At 47.9% G+C, this 15,306-nt stretch overlaps 1 protein-coding gene across 1 annotated transcript in view; it reads left to right on the top strand.

Moving 5' to 3' along the window:
- LOC146177304 (uncharacterized) overlaps positions 1 to 14,094 on the top strand; it is a 72,224-nt gene extending 58,130 nt beyond the window's left edge. Inside the window, exons 9-10 of the mRNA XM_084581517.1 lie at positions 12,393 to 12,461; positions 14,084 to 14,094. Of these exons, the coding sequence (XP_084437643.1) occupies positions 12,393 to 12,461; positions 14,084 to 14,094 (80 nt within the window). The remainder of the gene's footprint in view (positions 1 to 12,392; positions 12,462 to 14,083) is intronic.
- Positions 14,095 to 15,306: the final 1,212 nt, after the last annotated feature.

Raw genomic sequence — 15,306 nt, forward strand, 5'->3', positions numbered from 1 at the left:
ACTTCCACGATGTAATTCGAACGTTGCCACAGTTCCAGCTTCAGCTTTCCGTGCGACTTTCCAGTACGTGGACTTTGTATTTCCAAACATGACGAGCGTAACTTATTAGCTTAATGGTGCCTAAGAAGCAAACATCAGCTTAGGATCAATTTACTAGCTCACATGCATGCACTGAACGAAAACCCCGGTGGCCCATGCACGTACGGCTCGAGGTGCCCATCGGAAGGACTGTTTGTGCTACAGAGGGGTTGTTTAGGCAGCCTTTTAGTGTTGGGGGTTCGTGTATTCACTTGCTTCTGCTCAGTTGCGTGTGAAACTTTCGTAGAGCTCCATGAATTCGCGCGACACTCGCCTGGCTATATTGACTGGCAGCGCGCCGAGACTTTGCCCCCGATTGCTGCAAGTCCTAAGAGGCCTGAAGTTGGATTATTTATTGCCTTTTCATGTTGCGACCGCCCTAAAAGAGTTTTAAGCGCCTTAAATTCGTTGTAATTTATACATAATACAAATTAATGCGGTTGTTATATACTGACTATATGTATTCGAATGCCGGCACCGGCGATTTGTACTACCCAGCAGACGCCTAGGGGGCGCTTTTTAGCACAGTTTTTGTGGCGCCCCCTGGGCTGCGCAAGACGCCTATTAGTGCGCTCGTATCGTTTGATAAGCCAGCCAGAGTTAGAGCAAGTGTTGCAATGCTACTGCTTGGCTCCCGGTGTCAACCCGCTGTTCCGGAAGCCCGCTGATCTGCGAGGAAGCGGCGCTTGTCACATAGCGGCCAAATCGTGACTCTTCCTACGTCGGTCTGCCATAGTTCACAGTGAACTGTTTGGTTTTTGTTGACTATCTTGCGAATTATTCAGGGCTGTAAAGCCTCTGCGTTTATTGAAAGCCTCTTTAGCTGCGTGCTTTTCATTGCCTTTCTGTTAACCTCTTGTCTATGGATTGGGTGTGAATTCCTCTTTATCATCTTTTGCTTTGTATTAAGTTTGTTTTGGTTGTTAATTCTAAATCAGACCCGCACTCTGACTTCACCTGGCCAAAACCGGGCACCAAACGGCCATCCCTTTCTGTCACTACAGATAGCTGACTGCCGGCTGAGCTTGCAACGCAAGTCGAGGGCAGCTCCTTTGAGACCGGGACACCTATCCCCACATACTTCAAGGGTGTCTGGGAGTCTTCGCACCAATAGTGGCGCATCGTTATTAACATTTTTTTATGAACGGGTGATACAAGTCCGTATCAAAATTCTTCATCCTTTAGTGGAAGTCATTGTCTTTTTGGAATTCTCCGAGTGTTATGTATGGCTACATCTGCAGCTATTCTCCGCCTCCTCTCCGCATCTTTTGCTGTATGGTGACCAGCCTCTGCTCCCGTTTTTGGATGCCTCAGCAGCAAGTGTGGTGCGCTTGTGTTCCAGTATCGTTTTCCATATACCTGCATGGCCAACAACTTTTTTGGAGCGCCAAACTCGACCCAGCGCAGCTGATCGACTGTCTCAACGGACTGCTGGCTATCCATGGGTAAATACTAGCTAGAAACCGCCGGCTCGGCACTTTGCATTGTCTCCATCCGCACAGCCGTGGCGTGTCACGTGCCCTATGACATAGCGAGTCACATGGTTCGACGCATGGCGGAGGCTCGGCAGTATGGCGGCTCGATGGAGCGGTTGTTTCATGATGGTTTCTCGGAGACTTGTTTGCTGGCTCCAATTATATCAGTAAAGCTTTCACTTTAAAAACAGATTGCGGATATCTTGGCAGCTGTGGCTCCAAAGAATTCCCAGTCCTGATTAGTATGTGATGTTTGCTGTGTGTTCTCAACTTTTCTGAACCCATGGTCGGCCGTGAAGAGCAGGGAACGTACGAGGGAGGCGGATGTGCATAGGAGATAACGCGTGCGCGTCATTTTCATTCTCTCCCCTCCGGTCAATTCCATCGAAGTGTCCGCTGCATGTTCTGTGGGAGAGTTGAGAAGATACTTCATACCCTATGTTGGCAAGGCCAAAAGTGTCATTAACTATTGCAAGAAAAGATGTGCACTAACCTATTCGGTTCAGTTCACAAGCTGGGTTGCTTCCATAATGTAAAGTTGCATATCGAACTTAAAGTTATCAAAATGACTACAGAGACAGCTAGTGTATAAATTTTGCTTACCCTTCTATAAATGTATAAGCTGAATAGCTTTACTTTACTTAGTGTTCAAAATGCACAGGGACGCTTATAAACGGAAACCGCGAGCAGCTTTTTTGTACTGCTTTCCAACAAATCAAGCCTTTTTAGGATCCTGCACAGCACTTTACCATTCACAAAGGCAGTCATGTTGTAGTAAATGCAAACAACAACATTAACATTATACTACTTATGCGTCCACGACAAGTGCCTCTAACCTTAATAGTTGTTGTGAAGCAGCCGTGTATATTAAAGCCGTTGTTTAGATTATCATATCAGGTATTGTTCAGCGCGGATAGTTAGTAGCGCGAAGATTTTAGCAAAGTTATGTCTCTTGATGTAGCCCGCTATTAAGTATTGCATTTCAGAAAAAATGCTGAAACAATTGTTTTCTTCGCGATACACAGTGAATGATATTAAGCGCTAACAAATCCGCAGCAATAGCAGAAGACGACCCCTGCTGGCTGCTCTCCAGTTTATTTGAGTTTTTTGGTATTCGGAAATTTGCCTTCTCCAATGAGGCGCAAGTGCGAATGTTTTGAATATAACGTAAAATTATAGTTACTTATTTAACTATAACAATAGTTTTGTACAAAGAGCAACTTCTCAAATTTTTAATTGTGTACTCTATATGCTCTATACTGAGTCATATTAACTGCAAGGTATTGAGGCGAATTTAACTTTGAAGAAAACAAATTCCGATTTCATTGAAGCGCAGTTTTCTTATCTTAAACGGATGTTTATTGTATTCAAGAATAAATGAATAATTGGTAATTTTGACATAGAGATCTAAGCCCGGCCCGAAAATCCTCTGCAGACCCTCGCTCTTCACTGCAATCGGCTAGATATCTGTGTAGATGATGTCCCTGTTACCGCCCTCACTGACATTAGTTCCCAAATTTCCATTCTCAGCTCTTCGTTTTGCCGCCGACTCAAAAAATGTGTCACACCCGCCTCTACTTCATCCGTTCATATCGCCGATGGAGGCGTCGCCCCCGACGTGGGCCTGTGCACTGCACGTGTGAGAATTTGTGGTCGAACTGCCCCTGGACTCTTCACTGTAATCGACCGCTGCCCTCACAATGTGATCCTCAGCTTTTTCTTTTTAGTTGTTCAAATGGCCTCCTTCGCTTAGACCTGCCTTTCTACTCCGACAACACAGATATCAAGCCGCACTTCCGCTCCATCAAGTTTGTACGCCTACAGCCCGAAGCTGCCATGTATGGTCACTTGGCCCCGTTTTCTGCTGTTCCTGATGGTTCATACGTCACTTGTCCAATCACCGATGTTGGTCTTCACCATACCTTCATCCTCCTCATACTGTCGTGACCGTCACTGATAACACAACCTATCTTCCCGTCCTTAACTTCAGCCGGTCCATCCAATTTTTGCCCTATGGCATTGCAACTCGCTGGCTTGTTTTCGTTGGCTGACTGCGAACTTTCTGCCCACAAGCCTGTCCCTCTGTCTGAGCCCCCCGGTATCAGCTTCTCATTCAACCTTTTTACTCCCATGATAGCAAACGATTTGACACCTGAGCAAGCCAGTGCTCTCTCCGACCTTTTGTTTTCGTACCGGGGCACAATTCATTTTGCTGACCGACTTTAGGGCCAGACATCTGTCGTTACCCATCGCATCAGTACTGGTGATGCCAGCCCCATTCACCGAAGGCCTTATCGAGTCTCCCTTGCTGAGAGTCACGTGATACAGAAGTACGCTGACAAGACGCTGATAAACAATATTATAGAGCCTTCCTGCAGTCCCTGAGCGTCCCCTGTCGTTTTAGTCAAAAAGAAATATTAAACTTGGATATTCTGTGTCGACTACAGCCCTCTCAATCAGATAACTGAAAAGACGTTTATCTGCTGCCGAGAATCGAAGACGCCCTCGACTGCTTGCATGGTGCCAGCTACTTTTCTTCGATCGACGTTCCGGCTACTAGCAAATAGCTGCTGACGAACGGGATCGAGAGCATATCGCATTTTTCACCCCTGACGGATTACACCAATTCAAGGTCATGCTATTTGGCCTCTGTAACGCTCCTGCGGCCTTAGAACTGAATGGTGGACGCATTTCTCCTTGGTTTCAAGTCGACAACTTGCTTATGCTACTCACATAACGTTTTCGTTTTTTCTCCCAAGTTCATAAGTCACCTTCAACGGGTTTCTACGATACTGGCCATCTTCCGCCGCGCCGGTCTTTAACTCAATGCAAACAAAAATGCAGCTTCGGCCGCCGCCAGATCAAAATCCTGGGGCATTTGGTTGACGCAAATGATGTGTAGTCCGACCCTGCTAAAGTTTGTGAAGTCCGCGAGTTCCCTACACCATGTGATACAAGGGATGTGCGAAGTTTTCTCCGGCTCTGCTCTTCGGTCTCTTCATTGGGAACTTTGCTGACCTAGCACGTCCCCTTGCCTCCCTTCTGCAGAGAAACATGCATTTTTTGTGGAGCCCTGAGCAGGCTCAGGCCTCTACAACGCCCATTTTCGCCCTCACCACTCTTGTCCCAGCGCACTTCGACCCGTCTGCACTTACAGAACTGCGCAACGATGCTAGACGACAAGGTATTGGCGCCATCCTTGCCCAGTACAAGCACGGCCACTCTCGTGTGATTGCCTATATCAGCGGCCTCCTATCTCAGTCCGAGCGCAATTATTCCATTACGGAGCGCGAATGCCTCGCACGTTTTCCGGCATTGACCGAATTCCGCCCTTATTTGTTTGGACGACCCTTCAGCGTTGTGACGGACTATCATGCATTGTGTTGGCTGTCCTCACGTAAGGACCCTACCGGCCACTTAGATCGCTGGGCCTTGCGAACGCAAAAATACATGTTTACTGTAGGTACAATTCAGGCCGCCTACATCAAGGCGCGGAATACTTGTCCCGCCACCCCGTTCACACCCCTGAACTTCGTGACAACACTGCTGATGACTGCGTTTTCTCCATCTTTGACGTTCTCCACATCGGCGTCGAACAGAGCCGTGTTCCTTCCCTGCGCGCCATTATTGATCACCTGCGCAACAACAGCTGCGATCCGTCCATCAGTAAGTTTGTGCTACTTACCGGCACATTATACAGATTCAATATGCGCCCAGATGGTGCAGACATTTTGTTCGTGGTCACAACACATCTGCGTTCTGCTGTTCTTGCGCACCTTCATGATCCTCCTACAGAAGGACACCTGGGAGTGTCATGCACATACGACAATGTTCGACGGCGATTATACTGGCCTGAACTTAACCGCTATGTTCGTCGTTACGTCGCCGCCTGTGGGCTGTGCCAGGGCAGGAAGACACCAACCCCTCACCCTAGTGGGCCCCTCCAACCACTCGCACTTCCGAGTGAGCCCTTTTCTCAAGTTGGTCTCTACCTGCTTGGGCCATTTCCCACGTGAACTTCAGGGAACAAATGTATTGCCGTTGCGACCGATTACTCCACCCAGTTTGCCATCACCAAACCTATTTTACCAGCTGTGCCTCTGGCGTTGCAGACGCTCTTTTGCATGACGCGATTTGGCTTCGTGGTGCTCCTCGTAAACTGCTCACCGATCGCGGTTGCTGCCTGCTTTCTCAAATTGTTCATGATCTTCTCCACTCGTACGCTACGTGCCACATCTTCACAGCGGCCTATGATCCACAAACGAATGGCCTTACTGAGCGCTTTAATCGCACACTGACCGACATGATGTCAATGTATGTTTCTGGCCATCACCATGACTGGGACGTCTCTTTACCCTTCATAACATTCGCCGATAACTCTTCACGGCATGATACCGCCGGATACTCTCTCTTTTATCAAATCTTCGGCCGCGACCCTCTACTTCCCTTCGACACCTTACTGCCTCTTGGTGATTCATCCAGCAATTACGCTTCTGATTGCATCGCCCGCGCTGATGCCACCCGTCATATTGCTCGAGACCAGTTTGGTGCTCTCAGCGTTCTCATAAACACCGTTACAATCTCCAGCATCCTGACGTCCACTACCCGCCTGGCTCCCTCGTCCTCCTCTGGCTCCCAGACCGACGTGTAGGCATGTGCGAGAAACTCTTCCCGCTACGTGGGCCCTTACCGTGTCTTGCGTCAACTTACCGACTTTATAGGCGTATGCCTGTGCACCCCAAGTCTCCTACAAACCGTCATTCAGACGTCGCGCATGTCGCCCGTCTAAAACATTATATTTTGCGCTCACATTTATAGTCGACGCACCGGAGTATGCTTTTTCCGCGTAGGGTTATAGCTACGGTACGCAATCACGGAGACGATGACGAAATGCAGGACTACTGAAGAACGCAGACGCTGAAGCTAGGCTCTGGTTGTCCTGCAAGTGGGATATTGATGGTGAACTGTTGCGGCTACGATGGAGTGTGCCTCGTAACAATATATATGTGTGTATGCTGCTGAAGATGGATTTGCAGCGTACCGTCAGTCTTACCGAATCAAAAGACAACGACCAACTTCGTAGTTCTTGAGAGAGCCAGCACGCGACGCATGTCAGTGGCTATAACAATGAAGATTACCACACTACAGTTTCTCCCCAGGTTGAGAATGAGCCATCCTGGCGACTCATGGAGCCGAAAGGACAGACGGATCGTAGTAGGGCTTGATTCGGTCCATATGAACTATTTCGCGTCCACGGCGACGTAAGTCCGCAGAGGGCGTAACGCGCTCGACCACATAGTTGACAGGCAATGTTTTTGAAGGACTTGGTATGGACCGTGATACCAAGCAAGAAGCTTCTTTGAAAGGGCGGCGGTTTTGGCAGGAACCCAGAGCCACACCAGGGAGTTGGGTGCATATGAAGGAGCCTCGCCAGTGCCACGATGGTATTTTTGTTGCCACTGGTTTTCCTTTGTAAGCGAACGAGCGAGCTGACAACATTCTTCTGCCCACTAGGCGGCGTCCGAGAGTAGCGTCTATTCAGAAACATCAGGGCGGTAGGAAAAAAGCGCGTCCATTGTGCAGGTTTGCTCGCGCCCGTAAAGAAGAAAGAAGGGAGAGAATCCAGTGGTGGTCTGAATCGCAGTGTTGTACGCGTAGGTTACGAAGGGAAGAACCCGGTCCCAGTTGGAATGAGCGTCGTTGACGTACATGGCGAGCATGTCACTCAGAGTACGGTTGAAGCGTTCTGTAAGGATATTCGTCTAAGAGTGGTAAGAAGTAGAGGTGCGATGAGTGATGCGGTATGTTTTCAGTAGGGCCTCGAGAGCGTCGGAGAAGAAAACGCCTCTGCGCTCACTGAGCAGTTCCTTCGGAGTCCCGTGGTGAAGAGTCAAGTGGTTGAGAAGACACAAAGCAACATCTCTTGCGGTGACAGAAGGTAACGGTGATGTTTCAGTGTAGCGAGAAAATGGTCTACTGCCACTATACTCCACTGGTTTTAAGCGGGAGTAGTAGGAAGAGGGCCATAGAGATCTATGCCAACGCTGTCAAACGGAGGAGCAGGACAGGGTAATGGGTGCAACGGAACAGGGGACTTCTGAGGAGTTTTTAGTGTTGACAAGATTCGCAAGCGCACACGAAATGTCGTACAAAGCGGTACATTCCACGTCAGTAAAATCGCAGACGTCGGCGCGTGTAGGTTTTCAATACGCCACCGTGAGCACATTGTGGGTCACCATGGTAGATAGCACAAATGTCGGCACAGAGATGACGTGGGATGACTAGAAGCCACTTCCTTCCATCAAGCAAATAATTGCGGCGATAGAGAAGACCGTCATGAATGGAGAAGTGGTGGGCTTGCCGGACGAGCGCTTTGGATGAATGACGGGGAGTAGGACTTGAGATAAAAATCCAAAAGTGCATTGATCCAGGGGTCATTCCGCTGCTCGGTAGCCATGTCGATAGTAGCAACAGTCGACAAAAAGTAAGCACAGACGTGGTCAGACGAGGTATCACTAGGCAATGGCGAGCGGGAAAGAGCATCCGCGTCAGTATGCTTCAGACCTGATCGATAAATGACACGACTGTCATACTCCTGGCGACGGAGAGCCACGCGAGCAAGGTGACCGGGTGGGTCTTTCAGAGAAGCAAGCCAGCACAAAGCGTGGTGATCGGTCACAACTTAAAACAGTCGGCCATACACACAGGTACGATATTTTCCGATAGCCCAAATAATGGCCAAACATTCCCTTTCTGTGAATGAATAATTAGATTCTGCTTTCGCCAATGTTCGGCTGGCGTATGCCACAACATACTCGCTGTAACCAGGCTTACGTAGGGTAAGGATGGCACCAAGCCCAATACCGCTAGCATCAGTGTAGATCTCTGTAGGCCCAGTCGGATCAAAGCGGCGCGGAATGGGAGGCAAAACCAAAGGGCGGCGTAAAGAGTCAAATGCTTTATCGCAGGCTGGAGTCTAGGCGGAAAGGTTGAAGCTGCCGGCAAGGATTTGGGTCAGAGGAGCGATGATAGAGACAAATTTGAAGAGGAAAAGTGGAAAGTAGGAGCAGAGGCCGATAAAGCTCCGGAGCTGCATCAGGGAGGTTGGCTTAGAAAACTCTGCAACTACGCGAAGTTTGGAGGGGTCGGGAAGAATGCCGTCCTTAGAGACTACATGGCTAAAATTGTGAGTTTTCGAGCGGCAAAGTGGCATTTTTCAAATTCAACTGAAGCCCAGCGTCGGCGAGAAACGTGAGGGCATGCTTTAGGCGGAAAAGGTGAGAAGAAAAGTCGATACAAAAACTACGATGTCATCCAGATAGCAAAGCCAGGTCTGTCACTTGAGTCTACGAAGAGGTGTTCATCAGGCGCTCGAAAGTAGCTGGAGAATTGCAAAGGACAAAGGACATAACGTTGAACTCTTATAAGCCGTCCGGTGTTATAAAGGCAGTTTTCGAGTGCTCATCATCAGCCATCGGTACCTGCCAGTAGCCAGAGCGCAAACCCAAAGAGAAGAAATACTCGGCTTCCTGTAAAGAGTCCAAGGCATCGTCGATTCGACGCAGAGGATGGACATCTTTTCGCGTGCTTTTGTTTAGCCTACGGTAATCGACGCAAAACTGGATGGAACCAACTTTCTTGCTGACCAAAACAACCGGAGAAGCCCATGGACTGTTAGGTGGCTGTATGACGCCTCAGCAAAGCATGTCGTCCACGTTATAAGCAATGACTTCACGCTCAAGGGCCGACACGCGATAAGGACGCTGTCGTAAAGGTGCGTTTGTACCACTGTCGATTGTGTGCGTAACGACAGACGTGCGACCCAGAGCAGAGTGAGGAAGGTCGAAGGCAGAAGTGAAGTTCTGTAGACGAGCAGCGAGTTGATGGCGTTGTGCGGGTGGAAGATCTGCGTCAATAGCTTGGTGAAGAACATCGGGTGGTGTCGATGCGGTTGCTATATCGCAAGAGCTGAGAACCTCAACGCCTAATGAAGTTGGCGCGGCAGGAAGAGTATTTACCAGCGCGGGATCAAGTTCTTCAGTACGACCGAGACACTCGCCGCGTAGCAGGACGGACTGGCACGAAAATGGATTTGAGACGTACATTGCACTAAGGCCATCTTCGAACTTGAGAACAGAAAATGGAAGCAGGAGGCAGGGATAGCGTGAAGCGGCGTCGGAAGGTGCAAAGAAGACAGTCGAAGTAGTAATGCTTTCACAGGAGAGAGGAACGAGGGCAGCAGAAAATAGAGGAATGTCTGTGTCATTGGCGACAAGGTGTTTTGCAGACCGGGTAGGGACGTCACACAAGACGGTACCACAAAGAGGTAAAAAGGAAACTTTCACCCAGGCGCAGTCAATAACGGCACGATGAATGGTAAGAAAATCGTAGCCCAGGAATATGTCGTGTGAGCAGTGAGACAGTACAATAAATTCGATAGTGTATAAGACGTCTTCGATGAGAACACGGGCCGTACACGCCGCTAAAGGATGAATACGCTGTGATGAGGCGGTGCGAAGTGAAAAGTCAGAAAGCGCGGTTGTCACCTTACCAAGACGATGGCAAGGAGCTTCACTGATGACGGATACGGCAGCGCCCGTGTCGACAAGAGCGAGCACTGCGACGCCGTCGACAAACATTTGTATTACGTTAGCGGGAGAATGCGGAGGACTTGAGGAGTTAGAACCAAGCGCAATTCTTGCCCCGGGAACTGCGACTCTTAGTTTCCCTCAACAGCGCCGGTAGAACGTCGGAAAAGCGGGGACGGGGAACGGCGACGACGGGAAGATGATCGGCGAGTGGTATACGTTTGATTGTCACGACATACAAAGTCGGAACCGGGTGGAGTTCTCGGTGAGGGCTGCTCCATATTGTAGGTGTAGTTCCAGAGGCCAGGTCGAGAAGGTGGAAGGCGTTGGCGGCAAAAGCGTGCGACATGGCCCGGCAGCCCGCAAGAGTAGCAGATTGGCCGATTGTCTGCGGTACGCCAAGGGTTCGTAGGACTTTGCCGTACTCTTGGAATAGGGACATGCACAGGTCAGTGATGTCTTCTATATAACTGGTGAACGATTTTTCGGCCTGCTGAGTGCGCTCGCGCAAGCGTTGCTCTGCTCGGAGCTTGCGAACTGCAGGGTGGCCTAACACTTCCTTGAAATTCTTCCTAAATGCGCACCGAGATGGCAGATCTGCCTCATGGTTGCGAAACCAGATGTTCGCCACGTCAGTAAGGTAAAATATTACGTTACTTAGTTTGATAGTGTCGTCCCATCAGTTGTAACTACTGACACGCTCGTATGCCGATGACCAATCGTCGACGTCTTGTTCGGCCGTGCCACTGAAGAGGCATGGGTCGCGCTGCCTTAAAGCTCCAGAACACAGGACAGTGGTTGGGAGGGGCGCCGATGTCGAGGAAGTATCGTCCGGCATGGTGTAAGCAGATGGCAATGTGCGGCTTCTTACTTCCAGGGTGTACGGGAACGCACCCAGCACCTCCTCCAATTGTAAGGGTGTGTTTAGTCAGTCAACGCAGATAGATTGATTCAGCTTCTCAGGATGAATGTGCAGCGGAGCGTCAGGCGTACCGAATCACAAAGACAACGACGAACTTCTGCGTTGTTGAGAGCGCCAGCACGCGATGCATGTCAGTGGCTATAATGATGAAGATTACCACACTCCAATATATATATATATATATATATATATATAAATATATATATGAAGGCAAGAAGCCAACAGTCGGCGAGGCCAAGGAAAGCGTAGGGGATGTTACTTTATGTCCTTTTTTTTAATGTTTACTTACATTAAAAAAAAGGACATAAAGTAACATCCCCTACGCTTTCCTTGGCCTCGCCGACTGTTGGCTTCTTTCCTTCATGTATTATAACGCGCACCCTCTTTCCCCTTAATTGATCTGTATATATATATATATATATATATATATATATATATATATATATATATATATATATATATATATATATATATATATATATATATACATGTGTGTGTGTGTGTGTGTGTGCGTGCGTGCGTGCGTGTGTGTGTGTGTGTGTGTGTGTGTGTGTGTGTGTGTGTGTGTGTGTGTGTGTGTGTGTGTGTGTGTGTGTGTGTGTGTGTGTGTGTGTGTGTGTGTGTGTGTGTGTGTGTGTGTGTGTGTGTGTGTGTGTGTGTGTGTGTGTGTGTGTGTGTGTACGTGTGTCTGAAAAAGACGCCAACAGCCAAGAAAAAACTAGGCGATTTTTTTTTGTTTTTCATGTATATGTATCAGTCACAAAGAAAAGCATTATACAAATCACAAACTCTCAAAGTCATATGCCTAAATATACAAGTTGAAAAGTAAATACACTCACAAATAAGAGATAACAAAAAGAAACATATAGCAGGGCAGACTCGACGCATGTTTCTGCTGTATAGAAAGAAGCATATTATATTGTTCCACCTTATTTAGGATTGTAAGCAAGAACTTTTCTATAGCCGACAGTGTACAAGCTTATTTTCAGTAACGTATAAAAAAACCGGTTTTCAGGTTTAAGAATTGCTCTTCACTCAAAAAGCGCACAAGTTTGAGCTGTCAGGCTCACCTTGCACAAGAGTTTCATATTACGCAGACATCTCTGATCTCCATTAAAATGCATGAAAAACATTTCAGGAATGATCCACTGATACAGGGCAGCATGCTTGAGCAAATTAATCTAATGTCTTATCTAATGCTTCATAGTGACTAATCCAAGAGTATCGCCTGAAAATTCATTTAGCATGTTCCATTACGGTGCAGTTTATCTACTTTGGACAGAAGAACTTCTTTGGGCCGACGAACAGCTAATGTTCCCATTGTTGCAGGTAAACACAAAGTGTCATGGCCTTACGGAAGAGTACTATCCAGTGGGCAACTCATTCAAGAACTGAAGGGTAAGGATTGTCACACCTCACACCTTTTAATCGCTTCAGCCAATATCTTCAATTAAGGACATTATTGGCGCTTTGGCTCGGCTCGTGCCCATAGTATATTGTTCTAAATACACTTTATGTTTAAACCCCACTATCTTTTGAATTTATTCTGATTAAACTTTTACTGTGTATCAACCAAACAAATAATATGAAAGGTGATCACGTATGCCGAGGAAACAAAATTGGCATTGCTAATATAAAGAATTAATTTCTTCCAAAACAATTTTTATGTTATTTGTCTGTCAGACGGCTGTAAACATAGCAACTACACCGCGTGCAATAGCGGTTCTGCAATCGGCCCGCTGCTCTAGTAGTGTGCGTTGAGCTTTTCTCAATACTAAACCATACTACAAACCCTTGGACATTATATACAAGATGGAACAATACACTAAAACCTTAAAGGCATGAAGGGACTATAGAAAGCGTTTGTCCCGCCTACGGAATGTTTAAGCTTGTCTCAAAAAGAGATGCGCTTTGTATCACAACACATGTGCTAGTCAAGCCCTGCTGCAGAGACATGTAGTCATTACTTATGAGCGCAGGATCTTCCCCGGAAATTCATACAAGAGGAATTCATCCACCATAAAAAGGCCAAAATTATTTTCTTTCGGGTTCACCGATGGAAGTACAGGTACACTTTTTCGATAGCTGGTGCGTATGTGGTAGCCGTCCATGTATATTTATTCAAGCAGGAACGAAGAAGCAGGGGAAATAATTATTAAATTGGAGCGTAATGCGAAGCGTGAAATATTAGAAGCTAGATACTGGACCGAAATTTGTTTGCGGCATGATGTTCCACGTGAGTGTTAAGGAAACGTACCTAGATTCCCAACATGCAGTTCTAATAACGCAAATCATGATTCTTAGTAAATGCGAGAGTGAAACAGCACATATGGTATCTTTTGACAAAGTGAGAACTTGAGCACAGCGTATGAAACAAATATTTACAACGTCCATGTATACTCAAAATTAAGGCACTGTCCGTTATTTCGCAAAAACAAAGCCCTGCAGTTGCCTAGCTTTATATCAGCAAAAGAGTAAATATTGAAAACATCGGGACATATGTAATATACAGTACCATAAGGGTGAACAGTTGTAACTTTATTCATATTGTGCACGAAGCTTTTATGCAATAATTGAGACACCTTGCTTTCCAAAAAAAAAAGAGACTTGAATGCGGTAAGAAACTTTTCACCCCAACACCTCCTTGAAGTGGAGTAGAATTTCCAGCCTCATAGTAACGTTCGCTTCCGTTCACCGGAAACGTTGCCGAAAAACATCGGTCTCTATCGGGAGTCGAAGTACTATCCCTCCAATCCCAGCAGAACGCTCTAACTGCATCTCCACGCCGGGATTTCCTTGTTTTGTCTGGTTTTCACACAGAATATTTCAAAGACAAAATCGCTTACCAAAAGAAGAAGAGAACGTGGCTATGAAAATGTAATGTCATCCAGATTAGCGAACTTCAGTACGCCATATCGACATTAAAAGTGCCTAACCTGCACTGTCGTACGCACTGTGTGTTGCCCCAAGCACCGGCAGAGATGTCGGCTTTTGTTTGTTTGTGTATGCCATGCATGCAGTCAACCGTTGACGGACTAACGATTCCCGAAATCAGACCAGCGATGTGGCGGCGGGGAGCGGAGGACCGGGGCCGGGAGGGCGGCAAGGAGGAAAATATATGGGCTCCCTCAAGGCGCACTGCCCGTATCATCCGAACTGGCAGCTGTCCGCGGCTGAGAGCGGTTGCCTGCAACGGTTGCCGGCTTCTGGAAACTGTTCAAATCTCCGAGGGGTTGCAACCTTGGAACTACGCAAAGAAGCGATGTAACAGGCGAGGAGGACTCTGGAAGGGAAAGATGGGTCGGAGGGGCACGCTGTACGGGGGAGACGAGCTAAAGACGACGAGAGACTGAACTGAGTATCGTTTATAGAGGCCGCGCTCTGAGTGTTAAAAATGTGTGCAATTGTCAAATAAATTCATAATAATCTGCAAATGCCAGGCCTGGTTGCGCTTCGTTGGAAAATGCCAGAGAGCGGGCGCACCAAGGGACCTGCTTGTTTGGCTCAGCCGACAGGACCTCTGACATTAATCGCAACCGACCGGGAACTAGACGGACGATATGGACCCACAGCTGAGCGTACACCTGGAGCATCGACGAATTGGCAGTCTTCCTCTGCAGCGCAAATCTGGGGAGATGGGAGTCTAGTTGGCTCCTATTTCGAGGGCACTATTGCAGCCATGATGTATAATTTGTGGAGTCGCGATGGCGAAATAGAGACCTTGAGCGAGGAAGGGGACATACAGATGGAGCTGACGGCGAGAGGGGCTGGGAGCGTGAGGGAAGGGTGAGCACTTGCCGTCACTGACCAGATATCATAGTTGCAGATGAAACTCAAAATTGCGGAGAGAGAAATGGGCAGGCCAGAAAGGGAATTAGAGCACGCTAGACGGCTCAACAACGGCAGTGCCGGTACCGTGTTGGTGTGTCTTCTGAGTGCGGAGGACGACACGAGACTAAAATGCACAAACATGCTAAAGAGAGTGCTTTTGGAATGCCAGCGGAATAAGCGCTTGCCCTGGCCTGACTTGATGATATCGAGGCAGTCCTGGACGCTTGAAGCATCCAAACGAATAGAGAGCAAGCTTGTTGTTCCCCAGACTGAACGAAAAGGCTAGGAGAGTGCTCATTCGGCTCTCGGCGGAGAAGCGCAGAGAATACACAGCGCTCAAGGAGGCTGTTCTGAAAGGGCTCAGATTGTCACCAGCCGAGCATAGGCGACTTGCGAAAAGGCCAAATTCATA

The sequence above is a fragment of the Amblyomma maculatum genome, chromosome 10 (genome assembly GCF_055883805.1).
Source record: "Amblyomma maculatum isolate TAMU_Amacu chromosome 10, ASM5588380v1, whole genome shotgun sequence".
Lineage (NCBI taxonomy): Eukaryota > Metazoa > Arthropoda > Arachnida > Ixodida > Ixodidae > Amblyomma > Amblyomma maculatum.